The following is a 25428-nucleotide window of genomic DNA, read 5'->3' as shown; positions in this document are numbered from 1 at the left end:
GTGTGTGTGTGTGTGTGTGTGTGTGTGTGTGTGTGTGTGTGTGTGTGAGAGAGAGAGAGATACACATTTCCCTTTTAAGTACACTGCCTTGTTAATTAGATCAGCTTGCTGAGACCTCAGCTGCTGCCATCAAGCTCCCTCCGTTCTGAGCCCTGTCCTGTGTCCTCTCTGCTCTATGGAAGATCAGCCCCCCCTTTCCTTCCCTTCCCCCTCTCCCCCCGCACAGCAAGCAGGAGTCTTGGGGAGCAGCTCCAAGGCAGAGGGCAGGAACAGCACATGGCAGTGGGGGGAGGGACAGCTGCAATTGCTAGCCTGCTGGGCAGCTGCTGCACAGGGAACTTAGGGGAGCAGGGAGCTGATAGGGGGAGCTGATGGGGGGCTGCTGGTCCACCCTGGTTCCAAGCCCCCACTAGCTCGCTGCAATGGGCTGCTCTTCCTGCAAGCAGTGGACAAAGCAGGCAGCTGCCAAATGACGTTAGAAGGGAGCATTGAACAACTTTAAACGAGCATGTTCCCTAACTGATCAGCAACGTAACAACGAAACAACGTTAACTGGGACGACTTTAAGTGAGGAGCTACTGTACAAGAAAATGAGATTTAATAAATCAAAAAGTGTGTTCTTTACTCAGAAATCCCACAGGCCCCTGGTCTTCAAAGTAGATTTGTTCTCCACATATAAATCTCATTTGTACATATTTAATTGTGAGCTCATTCTCATTAAAAGAAAATGTTTCATTGCCTTGTTTTCCTTTTGACTTTCCTATCCCACTTCATTAACATTCTTGGTTCCTGCTTTGCAGCCCTGAGGGGTATCTGAGTTAGAAAACATGCTAAAGTAGGTGGGAGGGAGGTTTGAGTGGAATGAAGAAAAAAAGAGACTATGCAGCAGTATTCAGATTATGTGAGTTTTAGAGAAAATAAAAGAAAATGTTCAAAAAGACTAGCTGCCAAACTCACCTTTTACTCTCTGGTCACGTGCACAATTGTACATAATTATTTAGTACAGTTCTCATATAAAACTAATATCATGGCAACTAATGTTGGCAATTTTATTCCATGGTGCTTCTGACTGAGATACTGGTGCCTTCTCAAACCAAACCATATGTATTAATATGCCCAAGGAATTTTTCTAGTTTTTATAGTGCCTTTAAAGCAAAACCATGCCTTCTAATAAACAGACATTTCTTTGTTTCACAATGGTGCAACGGGGAGGCCTCCTGATTCATACTGAGAAAGTAGGGCAATCGGCTAGATATCTTAGATGCCTGTACACGAACGAAAGAAGCCTGGGAAACAAGCAGGAATAATTGGAAGTCCTGGCACACTCAAGGAACTATGATGTGATTGGAATAACAGATACTTGGTGGGCTAACTCACATGACTGGAGCACTGTTATGGATGGGTATAAACTGTTCAGGAAGGACAGGCAGGGGAGAAAAGGTGGAGGAGTTGCACTGTATGTAAGAGAGCAGTATGATTGCTCAGAGCTCCAATATGAAACTGGAGAAAAGCCTGTTGAGAGTTTTTGGGTTAAGTTTAGAGGCGAGAGCAACAAAGGTGATGTCGTGGTGGGCGTCTGCTATAGACCACCAGACCAGGAGGATGAGGTAGACGAGGCTTTCTTCGGACAACTAACAGAAGTTTCCAGATCACAGGCCCTGGTTCTCATGGGGGATTTCAATCACCCTGACATCTGCTGGGAGAGCAATACAGCAGTGCACAGACAATCCAGGAAGTTTTTGGAGAGTGCTGGGGACAACTGCCTGGTGCAAGTGCTGGAGGAACCAACTAGGGGCCGTGCTCCTCTTGACCTGCTGCTCACAAACAGGGAAGAATTGATAGGGGAAGTAGAAGTGGGTGGCAACCGGGGCAGCAGGGACCATGAGATGGTCGAGTTCAGGATCCTGACAAAAGGAAGAAAGGAGAGCAGCAGAATATGCACCCTGAACTTCAGAAAAGCAGACTTTGACTCCCTCAGGGAAGTGATGGGCAGGATCACCTGGGAGACTAATATGAGTGGGAAAGGAGTCCAGGAGAGCTGGCTGTATTTTAAAGAAGCCTTATTGAGGGTGCAAGAGCAAACCATCCCAATGTGCAGAAAGAATAGCAAATATGGCAGGCAACGAGCTTGTCTTAGCAGAGAAATCTTCAGTGAGTTTAAACACAAAAAGGAAACTTACAAGAAGTGGAAACTTGGACAGATGACTAGGGAGGAGTATAAAAATATTGCTCAAGCATGCAGGGGTGTAACCAGGAAGGCCAAATCACAACTGGAGTTGTAGCTAGCAAGGGATGTGAAGGGTAACAAGAAGGGTTTCTACAGGTATGTTAGCAACAAGAAGAAGGTCAGGGAAAGTGTGGAACCCTTACTGAATGGGGGAGGCAACCTAGTGACAAATGATGTGGAAAAAGCTGAAGTACTCAATGCTTTTTTTGCCTCGATTTTCACAGACAAGATCAGCTCCCAGACTGCTGCACTGGGCAGCACAATATGGGGAGGAGGTGAGCGGCCCTCAATGGTGAAAGAACAGGTTAAGGACTATTTAGAAAAGCTGGACATGCACAAGTCCCCGGGGCCGGGTGCAATGCATTCGAGGGTCCTGAGGGAGTTGGCTGATGTGATTGCAGAGCCATTGGCCATTATCTTTGAAAACTCGTGGCGATCAGGAGAGGTCCCAGATGATTGGAAAAAGGCAAATATAGTGCCCATCTTTAAAAAAAGGAAGGAGGAGAATCCAGGGAACTACAGACCCGTCAGCCTCACCTCAGTCCCTGGAAAAATCATGGAGCAGGACCTTAAGGAATCCATTTTGAAGCACTTGGAGGAGAGGAAGGTGATCAGGAACAGTCAACATGGATTCACCAAGGGCAAGTCATGCCTGACCAACCTGATTGCCTTCTATGATGAGATAACTGGCTCTGTGGATATGGGTAAAGCGGTGTACGTGCTATACCTTGACTTTAGCAAAGCTTTTGTTACGGTCTCCCACAGTATTCTTGACAGCAAGTTAAAGAAGTATGGATTGGATGAATGGACTATATGATGGATAGAAAGCTGGCTAGATCGTCAGGCACAATGGGTAATGATCAACAGCTTGATGTCTAGTTGGCAGCCGGTATCAAACGGAGTGCCCCAGGGGTTGATCCTGGGGCTGGTTTTGTTCAACATCCTCATTAAAGACGAAGGGGGGAAGGGATAGCTTAGTGGTTTGAGCATTGGCCTGCTAAACCCAGGGTTCTGAGTTCAATCCTTGAGGGGGCCATTTAGGGAACTGGGGTAAAAATCTGTCTGGGGATTGGTCCTGCTTTGAGCAGGGGATTGGACTAGATGACCTCCTGAGGTCCCTTCCAACTCTGATATTCTATGATTAATGATCTGGATGATGGGATAGATTGCACCCTCAGCAACTTCGCGGCTGACACTAGGGGCAGGTCTACACTTACTTCCTGGTCCAGCCGTAAGCAATCGATCTTCTGGGATCGATTTATTGCGTCTTGTCTAGACGCGATAAATCGATCCCGGAAGTGCTCGCCGTCGACGCCGGTACTCCAGCTCGGCGAGAGGAGTACACAGCATCGACGGGGGAGCCTGCCTGCCGCGTCTGGACCAGCGGTAAGTTCGAACTAAGGTACTTCGAATTCAGCTACGTTATTAACGTAGCTGAATTTGCATACCTTAGTTCGAAGTGGGGGGTTAGTGTGGACCAGACCTAAGCTGGGGGAGAGGTATATACGCTGGAGGGTAGGGATAGGGTCCAGAGTGACCTAGACAAATTGGGGGATTGGGCCAAAATAAATCTGCTGAGGTTCAGCAAGGATAGGATGGAACAATCCCATGCAGTGCTACAGGCTGGGGACTGATTGGCTAAGCAGCAGTTCTGCAGAAACGGATCTGGGGATTACAGTGGATGAGAAGCTGGATATGAGTCAACAGTGTGCCCTTGTTGCCAAGAAGGCTAATGGCATATTGGGCTGCATTAGTAGGAGCATTGCCAGCAGATCTCGGGAAGTGATTATTCCCCTCTATTCGGCACTGGTAAGGCCACATCTGGAATACTGCATCCAGTTTTGGGGCCCCCACTACAGAAAGTGTACACAAACTGGAAAGAGTCCAGCAAAGGGCAACGAAAATGATTAGGGGGTTGGGGCACATGACTTATGAGGAGAGGCTGAGGGAACTGGGCTTATTTAGTCTGCAGAAGAGAAGAGTGAGGGGGGATTTGACAGCAGCCTTCAACTACCTAAAGGGGGGTTCCAAAGAGGATGAAGCTCAACTCTTCTCAGTGGTGGCAGATGACAGAACAAGGAGCAATGGTCTCAAGTTGAAGTGGAGGAGGTCTAGATTGGATATCAGGAAAAACTATTTCACTAGGAGGGTGGTGAGGAACTGAAATGGGTTACCTAGGGAGGTGGTGGAATCTCCATCATTAGAGGTTTTTAAGTGCGGCTTGACAACGCCCTGACTGGGATGATTTAGCTGGTGTTGGTCCTGCTTTGAGCAGGGGGTTGGACTAAATGACCTCCTGAAGTCTCTTCGAACCCTAATCTTCTATGATGATTTAAAATAAACTTTTTACAAAAACTTCTATACAAGAAAACATCTTTTTTTTTTTTGCAAACTGAACAAAGGAGGGAAGGGTTTGATATCAGCAGAAGTAAAGAAGTGTGGCAAAGACAGCTAGGATATGTCAGAGACAAACAAACATACAAGGGATAAGGAAGAAAATTTCCTCAAAGGTTCTTAATGACCTCATTTATGATATCACCAGCATCCTAAAATAGAATTATTTCCTTGTATTACTGCTGTTCTCTAAGAACATAACATAAGAATGGCCATACTGGGTCAAACCAAAGGTCCATCTAGCCCAGTATCCTGTCTTCCAACAGTAGCCAATGTCAGGTGCTTCATAGGGAATGAACAGAACAGGTAACACTGGTCTACAATTTTTGAGAAGTCGTCATATTTGTTCCATGCGTAATAACAAACATTAATAATTTATTAGCCCTTTATCAACTACTTATAAATGTACCCTTAATATAAAAGTATGACCAAAAGAACCTTTCTAAAAAGCAAAATTCCCCAATCAGGGAGATCATTAGACCAATCTCCCCATTGCCTGGAGATTTTCAGAGAACTCATTTTAAATCCTCCCCTTGCCTGACTCAAATATGGGAACTGAATTAAATAGTGATTGAGGAGCAACAGTGACACAAAGAAATAAGGTCCATGTTAATCAAATAACTAGTTCTACTTTAGGGGCTAGACAAACTGCACGTGTTCTAAGTAGAACCAAATTTTTTTTTCAAGCAAGAAATGCAGATTCAGAGACACCGAAACATTTCTTGAATTAATGTCAATTACCTCAAATTGTTTCAATTACCTCCCTCAAAATTCAGACCGTGTAGAAATGCTTGATTTCAACATTTTCTAAATGAAACATTTTGATTTTTCAATTCAAAACAACTTTTAGTATAGAAATTTTCTTTTATTTTTTAAAAAATTTAAATGTTAAAAACTACTCAAAATTGAATAAAATGTTTTATTTCAGGTTGAATAAAACATTTCATTTGATTCAAAATGAATTTTTTTCCTCAACTTTTCTATTCGCTAAAAATGTAAAAAATATTGTTTTTAAGTCCATCTGAAACAAACATTTTTTCAAATTTTGTTTCAATTTTGTGGCGTTGCCAAAAAATAAAAAATTCTGCTATTTGCCCAGTTCCAGTTCTAAGGACAAGGGCCCTTGCTTCAGATAGTAAACAGACACTCATTCTTTAGACGCCCATCAGCTGAGTGTATGCAAACTATCACCCTAACAAGGAGCAACACTATTAGTTATACTGTGCTGGAAGAACAAGGTCAAATGCCTACAAGGAAAGCTTTTTTCTACCGTGGATTATCCTAGAGAATGTGTTCTCAGAATTGAGTTTCTCATGTAAGGTCATGTAACTTTGCCATGGAAGGCTCCGTGCAATCATGTTTACCTTCAGAGTTTAAATTCCCAAAGGGCTGCAGCTTTATCATGCTGCACGCACGATACGGCGATTAAAATAAAGTGATAAACTCAACGTGTGTTTGTGAGAAGAATGTGCTATATCATAAAATAGCAGTAGCATATACAAGGTAACTGTTGCACAGGACATCCACAAATCATGTATCACATTTCTTTCACCTCACTAATATTCAAGAAAATGTGACATGAAACATGTCTGGGATGAAAGCTGAAATGCTGTGGTATTCCCTCAGACCGGATATTCAACAAAGGTTAATACCCCCTGAATCACCCTATAAACTGGGTATTGTTTAGCCTCGTTTGATTGAAAAATTATGAAATATTGCTAATTTTTAAATCTAATAATTAGAACTATTGACAAAGCTGCAAAACTTGACCACTTATTTTTAAACCAGAAAACACAAAGGATCAATCTGGGGCCTAATCCCGCTAGTTCTTACTCACTCAAATAATCCCTATTAACAAATCCTACTGATTTGAATGGGACAGCTAACATGAGGGTTCACACAATCATGTCCTTACCTCCATGTCTCCCTTTCCAAAAACTATAGATATTAAACAGAATGTTAGCAAACCAGTGTGATATCTCCGCTCGTGAACTCACATAAAAGAATCCCAGGGGCCCAGATATATATGGCATTTTCATTCCCAGCAGATACTTGACTTGTGAAGTCACAACATGCGTAGCTGCTCCTGTTGTCATTGCGCTTATCACCGGTTCCGTCAACAAGAACGTGGCGCTGCCCAAGTGCAGCACAAACATTGCTACCTAAGAAACCAAAGATATATATCAGTGATTACATTAAAATTCAGGTTTCCCAGTGTTAATGCAATGAGAGATACCCTTTTAATAAACCAGGAGATAAATGGCTGTGTTAGCAAATCAAAAGGAGCAGTTTCAGATGCATGCTGTGAAACATGAATATAGCTTAAAGTGAAACACATGAAATCTTTTTGTAAGTTTATTTTATACTATCTCATTAACACAACTAGTTTACCAGGCTCTAAAATGAGATTAGTTACAACAGCTGGGTCAGTCAAAGTATGGTCACACAATGACTTCTCTAAATATTGGCTCTACTTGTTATTCTCCCCTGTTCAAATATATGAACACAGTGAACAATGTAAAAATCATCTACTCATCAGGGCAGCATAAAGTCAGAGAATTCACATTCAATACAGTATTTGATTAAAGTATCTGAAATCACAAATGACTAAGAGCCAGATCTCTGGGCCCTGAGAAAGTTGGCTCTAAATCACCGTTCCACTCTACTGATATTCGGCTTGAATAGGCTGAGGGCTACAATAAGTTATGCCAGCTAACCTATCCCCAGCTACACCATCTTAATACCACTTGGGGACTCCTCTTATGTCAGGAGAATCTCCAGCTGCTCATGGCTCCATCCCCTTTGCACTGAGTGGCACAAAGGAAATGTAGCTGGGAACTGGTTCTAAGACACTGGAGCACCCATAGATGTTTTCTCCTTACAGAGAGACTTGGATGTCTATACATCTATTTGCTCCCCTTTGATATCCACAGGGAGTACCAAAATACATGTGCTGTAACTATCTGGAGAAAATCAACAAGCTACTGGTTGAAAGTTGCAATAAAATTAGAATGTGATAAAGATATTTAAAATCTACTTTTCTATGTTTAAACAGTGTATTTGGAAAATAGATGCATCAGCTTAAAGAGGAATGAGACAGGACATTTTAAATTGAGAAAGTAAATGACAGTGGGACAAATGCCACTTCCAGTTACACTAGTGTAATCCTCTGCTAACAAACATATATTGGATTCCACCAGTATAATTAGGAGCAGAATTTGGCCCAGCTTTTTTTGATTATGAAGATGATTTCACGTTTTTTAGAAACTTGTATAGAAACACAGGAATTGACATATTGAGAGAGAACAATGACCTAGCTAATCCAGTATCCTGTTCACATCAGTTGCTGTCACACCAGATGCTTCGGAGGAATAAATCACCATCACCTCCAACTGTACAGAATCCTATAATACTATAATGTGATCAGTTTGATAGCCCTAGTAATTTTCTTCTAGCAGTGAGTGTAACTATGGATACTATTATTAATCATGTAATATCTAACCCTTTTCTGAATCATACTGAACTCTCTGCCTTAATTATATCCTGCTACAAACAGAAGGTTCCACACATTGTACGTTGGGTAAAAAAGCATCCCCTTTTATCTGTTTTATTTTTTTTCCTTTGATGTGTTTTTGAATTAGTGCACAGGTTAAAAAAAAGAGATGACCAGCTGACCACCTCTTTACAATTTGTTATGATGCCTTTATCACTTCTCCTTTTTCATCTAATTAACGCTCATCTTTTAAAATGATCATAGTATAGAAACCCCACCATGCCTCTAATAACTTTCACTGCCATTCTTTGGACAGTTTCTACTACAGTATGGAATTTGTGTATGGGACTGCCCAAAGCTGAGTGCAGTATTCAAAGTAAGTTATACCAGTGTAATACACTGACACTTTAATATTTTCCTTAGTACACTCTGTCCTTCTGTAAATACACCCTAACCGCTTATTAGCATGTCTCCCCATTCCTGCAAATACAGCAGACGTCCTAACTGAAGGGTATACAATGACACCTTGATCCTCTCCGTGAAAACTCTCAAGTCTGTTATGTCTGAGCAGGTTAAATTGATAATTTCTGTGAGGATTAACTTGTGCTTATCCATGTTGAATTTCATCCTTCTGGAGTTCCTTACAGGCTCCTTAGTAGTGACTAATCTAAAGTAATTACTTGCATATATTATTGCTCTTTGCACACAAGTATCATTTAATTTTTCACTATACATTTCACCTGCATACACAATTAGTAGTCATTGTACCAGTGCATCTGTATTGAAACTCCCAGAGTAGCTGGCTTTTAGTTTACCTGACAAATCTCTAGTGTATGCAGTGTTGTTGTAGCTGTGCTGGTCCCAGGATATTAGAGAAATAAGGTGGATGAGGTAATATCTTTTATTAGACCAACTTTTGTTGGTGAGAGACAAGCTTTTGAGCTTAGACAGAGCTCTTCTTCAGGTCTGAGAAGAAGAGCTCTGTGTAAGCTTGTCTCTCTCACCAACAGAAGTTGGTCCAACGAAAGATATTACCTCACCCACCTTATCTCTCTAAAGTTCTAGTGAGCACTCTTCCTACTTCATCTGAAATTATTTCTCTATACTGCCCTTAAACAGCTGGCAAATTGCTCAGTGCCATAGGAATTGAGAGCACTGCCACCCAATACTGAATCCTACTAAGGACAATTGCTGATAAACTTATGGTGAGTATTATTATTATTAATTTGTATTACTATAGTGCCTAGAAGCTCTAGTCAGAGACTAAGATCTGCTTGTGCTACGAGCTGCACAGACAGCATACAAAGATGGTTCCTGACCCAAAGAGCTTATTAAAGAGCCTTCAGGATGGGGTCATTGGGCATATCAAAGGTCATCACTCCACATCCACTAGGAAGAGGGCTGCACTCTCTAAACAGGAACCAGAAGTGTACAGAATGAATAAAATAAGTCCCTATGAAATAGCCCTTAAACTGATAAACTTTTGCTGTGAAAACTCCCCCAGTAAAGAATAAATACCTAAAAACCCAGCACCATCTCAGTGAAATTCAAAGGTCAAGCAGTCCTTTGGGAACCTACCCTTACTGAACACTATTGGGGAGGCTGAGGGATATGGCACTGGCAACCAATCACAGTGTAATTCTGCTGGAGAATATAGTCAGTTATTAATGATTATTTATTATTTATATTACAGTAGCAACCAAAGACCCCAAACAGAGATTAGGGCCCCATTTATATTAAGCACTGTACAACAGAACCCTGTGCCCAAGATACCATGAGTTGGAAACATGTCATCATATATAGTTTTACAGAAATGAAATAATTACTGGCAAATATATATCTTGCAAAGAACACAGGAAATAGAAGAGTGCCATTGTCTATGCATGCATAAGAAATAAAACAGCGCTTGGAAAACCAATACTTTAAAACAAAAAAAGCCACATTCCCTTCTTTCACAAAAATTAAGACAGCAATAGGAAAGGACAAGTTTGGCCTCTCAAGCCCAAAATTAGTAATTACCATTTCATAACATTTTGGTTGGCTGTTAACATTGATGCCTATCAGAATTCTCAAAATAATGTTCACAGTACCAAGGTTCAATAAGAAAGATAATCTCTGTCCAATAGTGAAGTTTTCTTTTGTTTGTTTTTTAAATCATCTTATGTTCTAAGTGCAACAAATCTTTTTAAAAATGCAGTGTAGTTTAGCCTCCAGTGAATCAGGATGGACATTTATACAACAGTATATTCTTGGCAACAAGGTCACATGGACAACTATGGAGGGAGAAGTACATAAACATTACAAAAAAAATTGCTATTTGGTAGGTGAGAGGTAAATTATGGGAAATTTTGTCATGTTTGTAGAAGATTGACACATGCTCTACATACTTTGCGTTTGACAAGGTTAAACCACTATTCATCTTCTTAGATCCAACTAGTTTGCTGATGCTGGGAAAACTGCAGTACCACCGCCATCTGAAGTTCACTGAGATTTTCACCTAAAAACCTTCAGAATTTTTCAGACTGTTATTATTAATTTATTATTATTATTTGTATTATTTGTATTATAATGGTACTTAGAAGCCCTAGTCATGCTTCAGGACCCCATTGTGTTAGATGCTGTACAGACACAGAACAAAAGGACAGTCCCTGACCAAAAGAGCTTACTACCTATATAGACAAGACCAAAGACTTTCTATCACAAGCACTATGAAATAGGTCACTTGGAAAACATATTGTTTGGGGTACATTTAAATGAGGCTAGATGTGAAACACTGCAAAACTATTAATATGGCCAGTTTAACATTTATGCAGCCGTTCAAATAATTCAATAGTACCCAGAAGACCTATAAACAAATCTGGATTTGGTCTCCCATTGCAAAATTAACCTCTGACTTTCCTTAAGTAAGATGCAAGACCTTATCACTATACATCTATTTGTACTGCAGTTAAACAAGAACCATGTGCCCACACATCCTCCATGAAACTACTACAAAATAGGAAAGATTGGGAAACAAAAAGGAACATTCCAAGAATAAATGGGTAGGGGAAATCTCTGATGTCCTTCCAGCATGTGAAACAGAAACTACTTACATGAACAATGAACAAAGATCCATCTAAGGAAAGAAGAAATAAGGAGAATGTTTTGAAAAAGTTCCTGGATTTTAGTTGGGTGTTGGTGTTCCTGAGAAATCTGCCTAATAATATCAATATTGATATAGTTCCAGATAGACTCTCAAGTTAACACCTCATTGTGGTGAATGGACATACTGTCCACATCTTGGAGGCTCCTGCTGCTGGTTGGTTGGAGGCAGCTTGGGGAAAGGCTGAGCTAACAGAACAAAATTCCATCAGTTTATATTACCAAAACTATTTTTCCAAAGCAATAAACAAAAATAAAAAAAGTAAAAGAACACTGTTAACCTGAAGTGTAGTCAATTCCCTAAAGTAAGTTTTAAAATAGTTTCAGATACTACACCCGGCCTGGCATTCCTTTGCTGATTTTTGAGTATTTGCAGTCACAGTTTCCTGCATTTCTTAATTCTGTTTCTTCCCTGTCAATATAAGAAAGACCAACGCAAACAGCAGGATTAATTACCCGAATGAACAGTTAAAACAGTGCAACTAATAATACATAAAATGATGTCAAATGCACAAAATAACCTCAATCTAGAGAAAAGTATTTTTCTCTTTTTTTTAACTTATAGTAATATTAGGTTTTACTTGCAACTGTAACAAGAACAACATTTTCACAGATTTTTGATGTTAATGGCGTCTCTAGTTTTCCTGTAAACCAAAATGTAAATTCTGGAGAAAAAAGTGACCACTTAAAAAATGACATAAAAGCAGCAGTGTTCCAGTTTCCTTGTGAGAGAAATTTTTCCAGAGTCCTTTATGTCTTCTGAGCAATCCTGATGGAGATAAACAGACCCTGCCTCGGCTCTGCCAGTTTAACATTACTGTGACTGGCACAAGCTAGAACAAAATGAGACTCCAGAGAAAAGAGGAATCAGCAGAGGAGAAAGTGAAAGAAAGAAAGAAAATGAAACAAAAAAAGCACAAAAGATATAAAGAAGATAATGCCCAGAAGGAGCAGAGTAGAGTATGGAGACAAAAGAAGAAGAGCAAATAATTATGTAGGACTCTGACTGGTGATTTAAAGAGATGCTGAGCCTGCAGATAAAGAGTAGAAAATACAGTACAGTGGTTGGGAATGGGAGAAATGGTAAAGAGGAGGCAGAGGGGTAAATGCTGCTTTCTCCCAGCTACCCTTCACAAGTTTATTCTGACAAAGGGGAGAGGAGAGTGAGTGATTGCTTGGCTGAGTAAAGGGAGAGGTGACTCCGAGCTGCAAAAACCTTCTATGTACATCAACCCAACCCCTACCAAAACCGTACTCTTGGCCACTCCCAAAATATCACACACACCCTTATGGCAGGTGCCCTGGATAATCACTGACAGTCCAACCACCCTTGTATAGCCAGTCAGCCTTTACAGCCAGCCAGGTGGTTGCCACACCCCTCAAACTCTCCATCCACAGGCACAGAGCAGGTGGGAGTCACTAGTTCTTCTTCGAGTGCTTGCTCATATCGATTCCAATTAGGTGTGAGCATGCCGCGTGCACGATCGGCGGAAGATTTTTACCCTAGCAACACTCGGTGGGTCGGCTGAGGTGCCCCCTGGAGTGGCGCCCTTATGGTGCTGGATATATGCCCCTGCCGACCCAGCGCCTCCTCAGTTCCTTCCTACCGCCTGTGACGGTCGTTGGAACTGTGGAGCGTGGCATAGCTGACCTCCACCTCCCTAGCTCATCAACCCGATAAGTGCTGCATTTGTAAGGCTTTCAAGCCTCGGACAAAAAAGGAGCGGGACTTTCGTTTAAAACAGCTCCTAATGGAAGCGGCACTTAGCCCGGTGCCCTCGGCACCGCGTGCAGACCAGGCACCGTCGGTCCGAAGCGCACTGGATGTCTCCGGCACCGGTACAGACAAGGCACCGGTCACTATCTCCACGGCCCAAGAAGCAGCACAAACCACCTGCTGCTCCTCTGCAGTTGCAAGCACCGCCTGGGGCCCCAGTGGAGCAGCGCGCCGTGACGGACCGCACCGCGAAGGCACCAACTCCAGCACTGTCGATTCCGGCGCCGCAAGCGCCGTTGAGTCCGGTGCATCTAAGCTCCCCGGTGCACACCATGGTTGAGCTGGGCCTGCCATCCACTCCGGAGACCTTCTCCACCGCTCGCGACCTGATCGCACTGACTGAACCTGGACCGTCCCACCCTCCGGCACCGCCGGAGCAGACTGTTCCATCTATAGGGAAGCCAGCCTTCATGCGGCCTCCATCGCAGGGAGAATCAACTTGGCACTGCTCTTGATCCCAGTCCAGGTCCCGCAGATGGTCCCGGTCTCAGCACCACTCACAGTCCCGGCACCAATCCCCATCTCGGGGCCGGTCGTACTCACAGCGCCGCTCCGCCTCCCGAAGGTCTCCCTCCCGGTATGATCGGTACCGATCCAGCTCCCAGCACCGGTCCCGGCACCGATCATCTCGCAGCCGATCCTGGCACCGCCCGCACCGTCGGTCCTCGTCGAGATCTAGATTGGCCTCCCGGCACCGTTATGACCATTGGTCCCGGTCCCGATCACGGTACCACTCGGGACGCTGGCACCGGTCCCCAGCTCCCAGTCGCAGACCGACAGACCATGACAGTTCAACACTGCAGGCGCGTTCAGCACCGCCTTGGCCTTCACGTCCAAATTCGACGTCGTCCCAAGCGGCGAGTGGCTACCACGTCCAGGGCCAAGACACATATGGCACTAGCCAGGGGCCAGATGAAGGACAAGACCCTGACCAGGGACCCCCACAATGGTCCTTCTGGACTCCTTGGGCATACCACCAAGCCCAAGGTGTCCCCTCAGGCGCTTCTTGCTCAGCTCATTTAGAGCATAGGGTGCCTGAGGCCACTGTGAGCCGTCCACCCCCAATAGCCTTGGAGGCGACCACCCTGCCACCTGAACAGGCTCAGGCCCCTAGTGGGGTGGACCTAGGGCAACCCGACCCTCCTGAACCAGACCTTCCCCAGGACCCACTAGTCCAGGGATTGTCCTCCTCATCCTCGCCTGACGAGGCTGTGGCAGGCACGTCCTCCTCTGGCCCACCGCCTATAGATCTTTGTGCACACCAGGACTTGCTGCGTAGGGTTGCACAGAACATGAACCTACAGGTGGAGGAGGTGGCGGAAGTTGAGGATCCTGTGGTGGACATTTTATCGGCTGATGCCCCCACACGTGTAGCCTTACCGTTCATTCGGACCATTCAGGCTAATGCCAATATGATCTGGCAGTCCCCGGCGTCTATCCCTCCCACGGCCAGAGGGGTGGAAAGGAAAGACATGGTGCCCTCTAAGGACTATGAATATTTGTATGTTCACCCCCAACCTTGCTCCCTCGTTGTACAGTCTGTGAATGAGAGGGAGAGACACGGCCAGCAAGCGCCCGCCCCTAAGTCCAAGGACGCTAGGCGCCTGGATTTATTCGGCCGCAAGATTTATTCAACAGGTGGACTACAGCTCAGGGTAGCTAACCAGCAGGCCCTCCTGAGCCGTTACAACTATAACACCTGGAACTCAATGGGGAAGTTCAAGGAGTTGGTTCCCCAGGAGTCCAGGGAGGAGTTTGGGGCCTTGCTAGAAGAGGGTACGAAAGTGGCGAGGACATCCCTGCAGGAGTCCTTAGACGCGGCGGACTCAGCGGCTAGGACTCTAGCCTCGGGCATGGCTATGCGCCACATTTTATGGCTGCAAGTGTCCGGTCTTCCACCGGAACTGCAGCAAACTATACAAGACCTGCCCTGTGATGGCCAAGGTCTATTTTCAGACAAAACTGATCCCAGACTGCAGAGTCTGAAGGATAACCGGGCCATCATGCGCTCATTGGGCATGCATACCCCGGTGACGCAACATAGGCCCTTCCGGCCCCAACCACAGCGCACCTACCCTAACCCTAACCCTCGACCGCGGCAAGACTTCTCTAGAAGGCGTGGTCGTGGTAATAGGAGACGTCAATCTGGTCCTCAATCAGGCCAAAATCAGGGCCCCCCCAAAACCATCGGCGGGGCCCAGGCAAAACTTTTGAAGGTGCGCTCAAGGACGGAGCACCAGTCTCCTTGCAGGATCCTTTCCCGCCTTTCTCCAACCGCCTCTCCTATTTCCTCCCTGTGTGGTCCCGCATAACATCAGATTGCTGGGTCCTGTGCACGGTGGAAACTGGATACCATCTTCAGTTTGTTTCGGCCCCCCCCCCTTCACACCCTCCCTCCCTGTCCCTCTTCAGGGACCCTTCTCAAGAACAACTCCTCTTGCAGGAGGTACAAGCGCTCCTGTCTATTGGAGCAGTGGAAGAGGTACCAAAGGACTTGAGGGGCAGGGGTTTTTATTCCCGTTACTTCCTAATCCCCAAGGCAAAGGGGGGGCTTCGGCCCATCCTGGACCTGCGCGGACTCAACAAATTCATGGTAAAGTTGAAGTTCTGCATGGTTTCCCTGGGGACCATTATCCCTTCCCTGGATCCTGGAGACTGGTACGCAGCCCTTGACATGAAGGACGCGTACTTCCACATAGCAATTTACCCTCCGCACAGGCAGTTCCTTCGCTTTGTGGTCAACCAGCAGCATTTCCAATTTACCGTCCTTCCCTTCGGCCAGTCCACAGCACCAAGGGTCTTCACAAAATGTATGGCTGTCATAGCGGCCTTGCTCCGCAGACATCGGATCCAAGTGTTTTCGTACCTCGACGACTGGCTCATTCGGGGTCGTTCCGAGCTACAGGTGCGGTCTCATGTTTGGTTCGTCATGAGCCTGTTCAGGCAACTGGGCCTGCTGCTCAATACCGAAAAGTCCACTTTGGAACCAACCCAAAGAAGAGACTTCATTGGGGCGGTCCTGGACTCGAATCTCACCATGGCATGCCTGCCACAGTCCCGCTTCCAGTCCATGATGACCATTATTCACGGCCTACAAAGCTTTCCGACCTCGACAGCATGCACATACCTGGTCAAATGGAAGCGCTTCTCTTGCTGGTGTGCCCTGAGCAATACTGTCCCTCTGGAGGCGACAGTATCTACCACCCTAGAGTATCTCTGGTCCCTGAAACAGCAAGACCTAGCTGTCTCATCTGTAATAGTACACCTAGCAGCCATCTCAGCCTTCCACCCAGGTGAAAACGGGCGCTTGGTTTTCTCCAATCCCATGGTCAGCAGGTTCCTCAAGGGTTTGGAACGTCTGTACCCACAAATTCGTCATCCGGCCCCTATGTGGGACCTCAATCTGGTCCTATTTAGACTCACGGGTGCCCCCTTCGAGCTGATGGCCACCTGCTCGCTTCTGTACCTTTCCTGGAAAACAGCTTTCCTCATCGCTATCACATCGGCGAGATGAGTGTTGGAACTTCGGGCCCTCACATTGGACCCACCGTATACGGTGTTCCATAAGGACAAGGTACAGCTGCGACCACACCCCGCCTTCCTCCCTAAGGTGGTGTCTGCCTTCCATGTCAACCAAGACATCTTCCTCCCGGTCTTCTTTCCGAAGCCGCACGCTTCGCGACGGGAGCAACAGCTACATTCCCTAGACGTTCACAGGGCTCTCGCCTTTTACATTGAACAAACAAAGCCGTTTAGAAAGACGTTCCAGCTGTTCGAAAGGCCTCCCGGTCTCCTTGCAACGAATCTCATCTTGGATTACATCATGCATCCGTGCGTGCTATGACTTGGCTGGTGTCCCAACTACCCGCCTCACTGCCCATTCTACTCGGGCTCAAGCTTCGTCCTCCGCCTTTCTAGCTCGTGTGCCCATACAGGAGCTCTGTAGGGCAGCGACTTGGTCATCCGTGCATACCTTCGCTTCCCACTATGCCATAGTGCAGCAGTCCAGAGGTGATGCCGCATTTGATTCAGCGGTCCTTCACTCCGCGACATCTAACGCCGACCCCATCGCCTAGGTAAGGCTTGGGAGTCACCTAACTGGAATCGATATGAGCAAGGACTCGAAGAAGAAAAGACGGTTACTCACCTTTGTAACTGTTGTTCTTCAAGATGTGTTGCTCATATCCATTCCAAACCCGCCCTCCTTCCCCTCTGTCGGAGTAGCCAGCAAGAAGGAACTGAGGGGGCGCTGGGTCGGCAGGGGCATATATCCGGTGCCATAAGGGCGCCACTCCAGGGGGTGCCTCAGCCGACCCACCGAGTGTTGCTAGAGTAAAAATCTTACGACGATCGTGCACGCGGCACACGCACACCTAATTGGAATGGATATGAGCAACACATCTCGAAGAACAACAGTTACAAAGGTGAGTAACTGTCTTTTCTGGGGCTATTGTAACTCTGCTGCATAGTGATGGATATGAGTATGGGAGAATGAACTTTAAAAGTCCTTGGACAGCAGTCTTCCAGTCATTGGAGGGTGCTGCTATGTTAGAACCTCAAGGGACCAACAAAGTAAGTTCGGTGACTCTCCCTAGAGATCATCTGACACATATGACAATCAAGCTAGGTCAAAATCACAGAGAACACTTCTGGAAAGGAAGCAGCATATACTCTGAATGTCTAATTTCGCATTCTTCAACTGTTAACACAGAATAGGAGGCTGCAGAAATCATGGGAGTTCTGAGGGCCAACAGCCAGAGACACACATTTTTGTTTGACTGAGCCTGTAACCTAGAAGCCTCTTGTTGTTCTCATGGAACTGTTTGAAATACAGCATCTGAAGCTATTAGAAAAGGACAGGTGTATTAAACATACTTCACTGAATTTATGCTATGTCTTATAAACAACTCAGTTTATAATCTGTAGTGTAACATTATATATATAATGCCCTATATTTTTCCCACAATTATGCAAACTAGTGCATAAAGATATTAACCTGATAAAGTACACAACACATTTCAAACACATGCCTTACTTATCCTTTAGATAAATAGTGATGATTACATAACAGACTGTGTAGTTTTGTTCCCACGATAAATAGAGCCATTATTTTCTCTCTGATAATGCCTGCTGATAACTAATTATATTCAAGTTTTTAAAATACATACCTGAAACATTTACTAGAGCCAGTGTAGAAGCATGGAATAGGGGAGGCGGGTCAACTCTCATCTACACCAGAGTAACTCAATTGAAGTAGTTTACACTAGAATAATTAAGATCACAGGGACCGTAGGTTCTTCTAGTCTCAAAGGGATTTGTTCCCTACTCTGATTGGCAAGTAGCTTTCTCTAATTATCCACAAACCACTCAAAATTAAATTATGAATTTCAGTTTGTCTATTTTTGGCTTTGTTTATTAATATTCATAGTAATGTAATTTTATATGCATGACTGGTCATGAAAAAACAGATTTCTGAACAATCCAAAATTAGTTTCATAATTAAGCTTAATTAGTTTCTCAAGTAAGCAAAGTCTGGGATCGAGGTCCACTATGTGCCCAATCACAAGTTCACAATAATGAACAAGTAAGCTAAATGAAACCATTCCCAAATCAACCAATAGTCTTAAATCTTTTGTATCAGCTTTCCTGTGAGAAACGATCAAAACCAAAAAATATTGTACAAGTATGTCAACATTTACAATCAGAACGCAAAGAAAAAAAGGCTAAATTTCATCAGACAATCTTTGCTGCTACAAACACACTTCTTCTACTAATTACCAAAAAGGTTCTTGTAGTAATCTGTTTCAAACAGGATGTTAGGAATCATTAAAAAGGGGAAGAGAATAAGACTGAGAATATGTTATTGCCCTTATATAAATCGATGGTACGCCCTCATCTCAAATACTGCGTACAGATGTGGTCTCCTCATCTCAAAAAAGATATACTGGCACTAGAAAAGGTTCAGAAAAGGGCAACTAAAATGATTAAGTGTTTGGAACAGGTCCCATATGAGGAGAGATTAAAGAGGCTAGGACTCTTCAGCTTGGAAAAGAGGAGACTAAGGGGGGATATGATAGAGGTATATAAAATCATGAGTGATGTGGAGAAAGTGGATAAGGAAAAGTTATTTACTTATTCCCATAATACAAGAACTGGGGGTCATCAAATGAAATTAATAGGCAGCAGGTTTAAAACAAATAAAAGGAAGTTCTTCTTCACGCAGAGCACAGTCAACTTGTGGAACTCCTTACCTGAGGAGGTTGTGAAGGCTAGGACTATAACAGAGTTTAAAAGAGAACTGGATAAATTCATGGTGGTTAAGTCCATTAATGGCTATTAGCCAAGACGGGTAAAGAATGGTGTCCCTAGCCTCTGTCTGTCAGAGGGTGGAGATGGATGGCAGGAGAGAGATCACTTGATCATTGCCTGTTAGGTTCACTCCCTCTGGGGCACCTGGCATTGGCCACTGTCGGTAGACAGGATACTGGGCTAGATGGACCTTTGGTCTGACCCGGTACGGCCGTTCTTATGTTCTTATTCTGTTTTTGCTTCCATAACTTGTAAGGAGACAACTTCACCTCTTTTTCCTTGATCCTTTGCACTGAACCTGTCCTCTAATCTTTTAGCCTTGAACTACTGAGTTCACACTTCATTTCTAATCTTATTACCTCAGCAACACAGGGCTCCCCCACTGGCTTTTCTGTTCTGACCACACTAATAGCCATTATTGTGTCCCTATAACTATGATAATTTCATCCTTTGTCCATTTCACTTTCATAAACCTTGTTCATTGAGGTCTATGGATTTTGGATTAGAAGTAAATTCCATTTTCTTTCCATTGTATTCAATGGATTTTGATCAGGCCTTAATCTCATGAATTTTTTTCCTCAAACTATAAAGTTCCGATTTTCTATCTCTCACATTGTTAGAACAGACTTGCGTAAAAATTCTCTCCTGACAATTTTTTTTTTTTGGCTTGACTCATGGCCTGGAGGTTGCAGCCATTGTGATGAGTTTGTTTCCTTTGACACTACTATTAAATTCAACAAACACCTAAAGGTATCTCTTTTACTAATTGATGTTGCCTTAATGATGAGTGAATGAGCTTGAAAGAGCATTTAGAGATGTTTCTCCTACTGTTTTTAATTACTGTATATTATATACTATTTCTCTTCAAATTAAAAGCAATGGAAAAACCTCAGGAACACTTCAGAGCTCACCAGGAAGCTTGATCTACATTTTGTTTCTGCAGGAAAAGGAGGTGGAGAGGTAACAACAGCTGAACGTTAGAGCTCTCTTTTGTAAATTTCAGCTGGTGCCTGGCTGCTGAGCACTTCACATTTCATTCTCAAAATTTTCTACAGGCTTTAGGAACCATCCCCAGATGGGTTTACAAAAGTAACAAGACAGGTCTTTGTAGACGGCTCTTTAGCCCTTCTCTCCATGACATTAGGAGTTTCTACTACCAACCAGCCCACTGCTTTGAGTAGGGTGGTTACATGGATACTTCTGGAATATTCAGACTCATTTTTCAGTGGTAGCCATGTTAGTCTGTATCAGCAAAAACAACGAGGAGTCCTTGTGGCACCTCAGAGACTAACAAATTTATTAGGGCATAAGCTTTCGTGGGCTAGAACCCACTTCATCGGATGCATGAAGTGAAAAATACAGGAGCAGGTATAAATACATGAAAGGATGGGGGTTGCTTTACCAAGTATGAGGTCAGTCTAATGAGATAAATCAATTAACAGTAGGATACCAAGGGAGAAAAAATAACTTTTGAAGTGGAGTCTCTTACCACTTCAAAATTTATTTGAGGCTTCTTGTAGCTTCGTGGGCGGTAAGGGCTGGATTTTAGGGCTTGATCCAAAGCCCACTCAAGTCAATGAGAGTACAATAGAACCTCAGAGTTACAAACAGCAGAGTTACAAACTGACCAGTCAATTACACCCCTCATTTGGAACTGGAAGTATGCAATCAGGCAGCAGCAGCAGAGACCAAAAATAAAAAAAAGCAAATACAGTACAGTACTGGGTTAAAAGTAAACTACTAAAAATATAAAGGGAAAGCAGCATTTTTCTTCTGCATGGTAAAGATTCAAAGCTGTATTAAGCCAATGTTCAGTTGTAAACTTTTGAAAGAACAACCATATAATGTATTGTTCAGAGTTACAAACATTTCAGAGTTATGAACAACCTCCGTTCCCGAGGTGTTCGTAACTCTGAGGTTCCACTGTACTTTTATTGACTTCAATAGGCTGTGGATCAGGCCCTTAATGGATTTTTTTTGTTTTCAACTCTTTCTAAGTTTTCTGTTGGAAACTGCATGCTCAGTTTTACCCTGCTCATTTTACAGCATATTCTTCTAGGTACGCAGATGCTACAGAGATGGGGGCAATATAAATAGGTAGTTAAATAACCTACTTCACACTAAAACACATGAAAGCCCCCATTATTATTACTGTTTGTACTACCATAGCTCCTAGGGGCCCTAATCATGGACCAGGACCCCGTTGTGTTACAGGCTGAACAAAGAGACAGTCCCACCCCAAAGAGCTTACAATCTAAATAGACCAGAAAGATAGGGAGGGGGAAAGAATATAACACACAACCAGAGTGAACAGTATGATTGTGGCAAACATCATATTAGTGAAATGATTTTTTTTCAAGGGGCAGGAGAGGGTTTAGTTAGGAGGAAATCATCGAAATGGAAAGAAAATGGCAAGGGAAGAGGGGTACGTGCCAAGTGAAGCTGAGGTGAAGAGATTGTGAGGGAGGGGGAAGGTTGGAGCAAACAGCCATCAGCACAGGAATAAAACGGTTACCTATCTTTCATAACTGTTGTTCTTTGAGATGTGTTGCTCATGTCCATTCCATTCTAGGTGTGTGCGCACCCACATGCACATTTGTCAGAAATTTTTGCCTTAACAGTATCTGTATGGTCAGCTGTGGCGCCCTCTTGAGTGCCATGCTCATACTACCGTACATCAGGTGCTGCTGGCTCTACGCCCTCTCAGTTCCTTCTTGCCGGCAACTCCGACAGAGGGGCAGGAGGGCAGGTAATGGAATGGACATGAGCAACATATCTCGAAGAACAACAGTAATGAAATGTAGAGAACCGTTTTTTCTTCTTCGAGTGCTTGCTCATGTTGATTCCATTCTAGGTGACTCACAAGCAGTATTCATGGAGGTGGGCTCGGAGTTCACGGTCGTGCAGCTTGCAACACAGCTCTACCAAAGTCAGCATCGTCTCGGGCCTGCCAGGTAAGCGCGTAATGAGACGTAAACACATGAACAGACAACCAGGTGGCGGCCCCGCAGATATCCTGGATCGGTACTTGAGCTAGAAAAGCTGCCAAAAAGGCCTGCGCCCTAGTTGAATGGGCGGTCACAATTGCCGGAGGAGGCACCTTTGCCTGATCGTAGCAGCAACAGATACAGGCAGTGATCCAAGATGAAATTCTCTAAGCAGACACTGGACAACATTTCATCCTGTTGGCCACTGCAACGAACACCTGCATTCACTTACGAAACGGCTTGGTCTGCTCAATGTAGAAGGCTAGTACCCTTCTGACATCCAGAGAGTGCAACCTGCACTCCTCCTCCATCTTATGAGACTTTGGAAAGAAGAGAGGTAAGAATATGTCCTGGCTCGTATGAATCTGTGAAACAACCTTGGGTAGGAAAGCTGGATGTGGCCGCAGCTGGACCTTATCCTTGTAAAACACCGTATAGGGCAGCTCTGAGGTAAGTGCCCTAATCTGAGACTCTGCAGCAGATGTTATTGCGACCAAGAAAGCGATCTTCCAGGAGACGAGGAGGAGGGAGCAGGAAGCCAAAGCCTCGATGGGGGAACCCGTGAGCCACAACAGCACAAGATTCAGGTCCCGCAGAGGGACAAAGTTCTGGATATGCAGGTAGAAGCGCTCCAGGCCCTTGAGGAACCTGACAGTCATGTCTTGGGCAACAACTGGCCTGCCCTCGAGTGGCGGATAGAAGGCCGAAATAAAGGCCAAGTGGACCTGAACAGATGAAAGGGACAAGCCTTGGAGCTTGAGATGCAGAAGGTAGTTAAGGATTAACTGCAGTGAGGCCCGCTTGGGTCGAATACCTTTAACCAAGGTCCAACACGTACACCATTTCCATTTGGCCAGGTAGAGGTCGAGGGCTTCCCTGCCCACCAGGACCTGCTGGACACCAGCCGAGCACTGTTGCTCCTCCGCATTTAACCATGCAGCAGCCAGGCCATCAGGTGGTGTTGCCAGGTTCAGATGCAGAAGACTACCGTGGTTCTGGGACAGCAGGTCTGGCCAGAGCAGTAGCTGTAACAGTGCGGCCACTGAGAAGTCCAGCAGTGTACCGAACCAATGCTGACATGGCCAAGCCAGCTCTATGAGGATCATCTTTGCCCTGTCCCACTTGATCTTCATGAGGACCCTGTGAATTAATGGCACTGGAGGGAAGGCATACACGAGGGTCCCCAACCACGGGAGCAGAAAAGCATCTGATGGGGAGCCTCTGTCGATCCCCTGAATTGAGCAGAAAATGTGGCACTTTCTGTTCTGCCTGGATGCAAACAGGTCCACCTGGGAAGTCCCCCACCTCGGGAAGATGATGCTGACCACCTCTGGATGGAGTGACCACTCATGGTGAGATGAGAAGGTCCTGATGATGCGATGGCATGCTGACCATGGAAATTCCAGAGCCTGAGAGCTTCTTGGCAAAGGGCTGATGGAGATCGGGCTCTGCTTTGCCTATTGATATAGAACATTGTGGTGGTATTATCCATCAGGACCTGAACCACTCTGCTTTTATATGAGGCAGGAAGGCTTGGCAGGCCAAGCATACCACTCTGAGCTCTCTGACATTTATGCGTAGGGAGCAATTGTGACCTTGTGACCTCGACCAACGACTTTGCGTGCTGAGATCGCCCAGGTGGGCTCCTCACCCCAGATCCGAGACATCGGAGACTAGGATAACCTATGGGGATGGGGCCACAAAGGAAACTCCCTCCTCCACTGATACGGGATTTCTCCACCACGTGAGTGATGATAGTACCCTGACTACATGGTTAACATTGTGTCTGTTGGGGCCGTAGACCGATGCCAGCTATGCCTATAGGGGCCTGAGATGGAGCTGCATGCCGATTTTTTCTTGTTTATCAACAGCCCCAGATCGTGACAGGTGGAGCAAACCAGATCAAGGTGCCGCCGCACCTGATCCCAGGACCGGCCCTTGATTAGCAAGTTGTTGAGGTACGGGTAAATTTGAACAGCCCGATGCCTCGGGTAAGCAGCCACTGATGCCATGCACTTTGTAAACACTCTTGGGGCTGACGAGAGACCGAAGGGTAGCACCATGAATTGTGGAGTCCGACTGGGAGGGTTCTGATGCCAGATGAAGCGCGGCCTCCATGAGGAGGGCCCTCAAGCAGATATCCCGCTCCTTCTGGGTTCTGGAGGGAAAGCTCTTGCAAATCCTCCACTTATCCTTTATATGGGACTCCCCCAAGCAGTTTAAATAGCTGCGGAGGGGGTCACTAACAGGCATCGGCCAATTGCATGACGAACACGTTTTGAAGCCCAGGGAACGGGGCATGCCCCACTCCTGGGCGAAGTCCCAGCCAGGACTCTACTAAACTAACACTTAATCTAATGGCTAAATAAGTACCTAAGAACTATATACAAAGAAGATAAACAAAGGGCTATTAAGAACTGCAAGACTGCAAGACAAGGCACTCCAACCAACCGTCACGGGTGATAAGAAGGAACTGAGAAGGCGTAGGGCTGGCAGTGCCTAATATTCCGACGCATGAGAGCGGCACTCAAGAGAGCACCACAGCCAACCCTACATATACCGCTAAGGCAAAAAACTCCAACAACCCGTGCACGTGGGCACCCACACACCTAGAACAGAATCAACATGAGCAAGCACTCGAAGAAGAAAACTCCAGTCAAAACTACAGAAAGTTTTCTAAGAACCAACAGCCCTTGCTTTGCCTGCTTCTGCCCTTACCAGATGGAGACTCTAGCGGGCTCCTCTCTGAAGCTTACTCCCAAGCCCAGATGGTTGGGAGAGAGAGGGAGGGAAGGGTGTGAGAAAGATGTAGGGAGGCATGGTCTGATTCCTAGAGCCCCCAGCATGGGGGAGGAGGGTGTCTCTCCTGCACAGTTCTGAGTCCAGCAAAATGCTGGGGAGAGGGTTGACCCTGGCTGGGTCCCTTTTTGCCCCTCCAACCTCCCCCCCTCCCCCCCAAGTGAAGCAGTCTCTGCTTTGGCTGCTTCTGCCCCTACCAACTGGAAACTCCCAGCTAACTACCATCTAAGATCCAACAAAAGGTTGCTTCTACCTACAACATTTGACTAGCAAATAACCTTTTGTACACTCAATGCAAAGC

At 45.1% G+C, this 25428-nt stretch overlaps 1 protein-coding gene across 1 annotated transcript in view; it reads right to left on the bottom strand.

Moving 5' to 3' along the window:
• SLC26A7 (solute carrier family 26 member 7) overlaps nucleotides 1-25428 on the bottom strand; it is a 132442-nt gene that overhangs the window by 82578 nt on the left and 24436 nt on the right. Inside the window, exon 4 of the mRNA XM_029913363.1 lies at nucleotides 6619-6783. Within this exon, the coding sequence (XP_029769223.1) occupies nucleotides 6619-6783 (165 nt within the window). The remainder of the gene's footprint in view (nucleotides 1-6618; nucleotides 6784-25428) is intronic.

This window comes from Terrapene carolina, unplaced genomic scaffold (genome assembly GCF_002925995.2).
Source record: "Terrapene carolina triunguis isolate 2854851 unplaced genomic scaffold, T_m_triunguis-2.0 Scaffold58, whole genome shotgun sequence".
NCBI lineage: Eukaryota > Metazoa > Chordata > Testudines > Emydidae > Terrapene > Terrapene triunguis.
The sequence above is the reverse complement of the archived record's forward strand: the minus strand, read 5'-3'. Positions and strand labels throughout refer to the sequence as shown.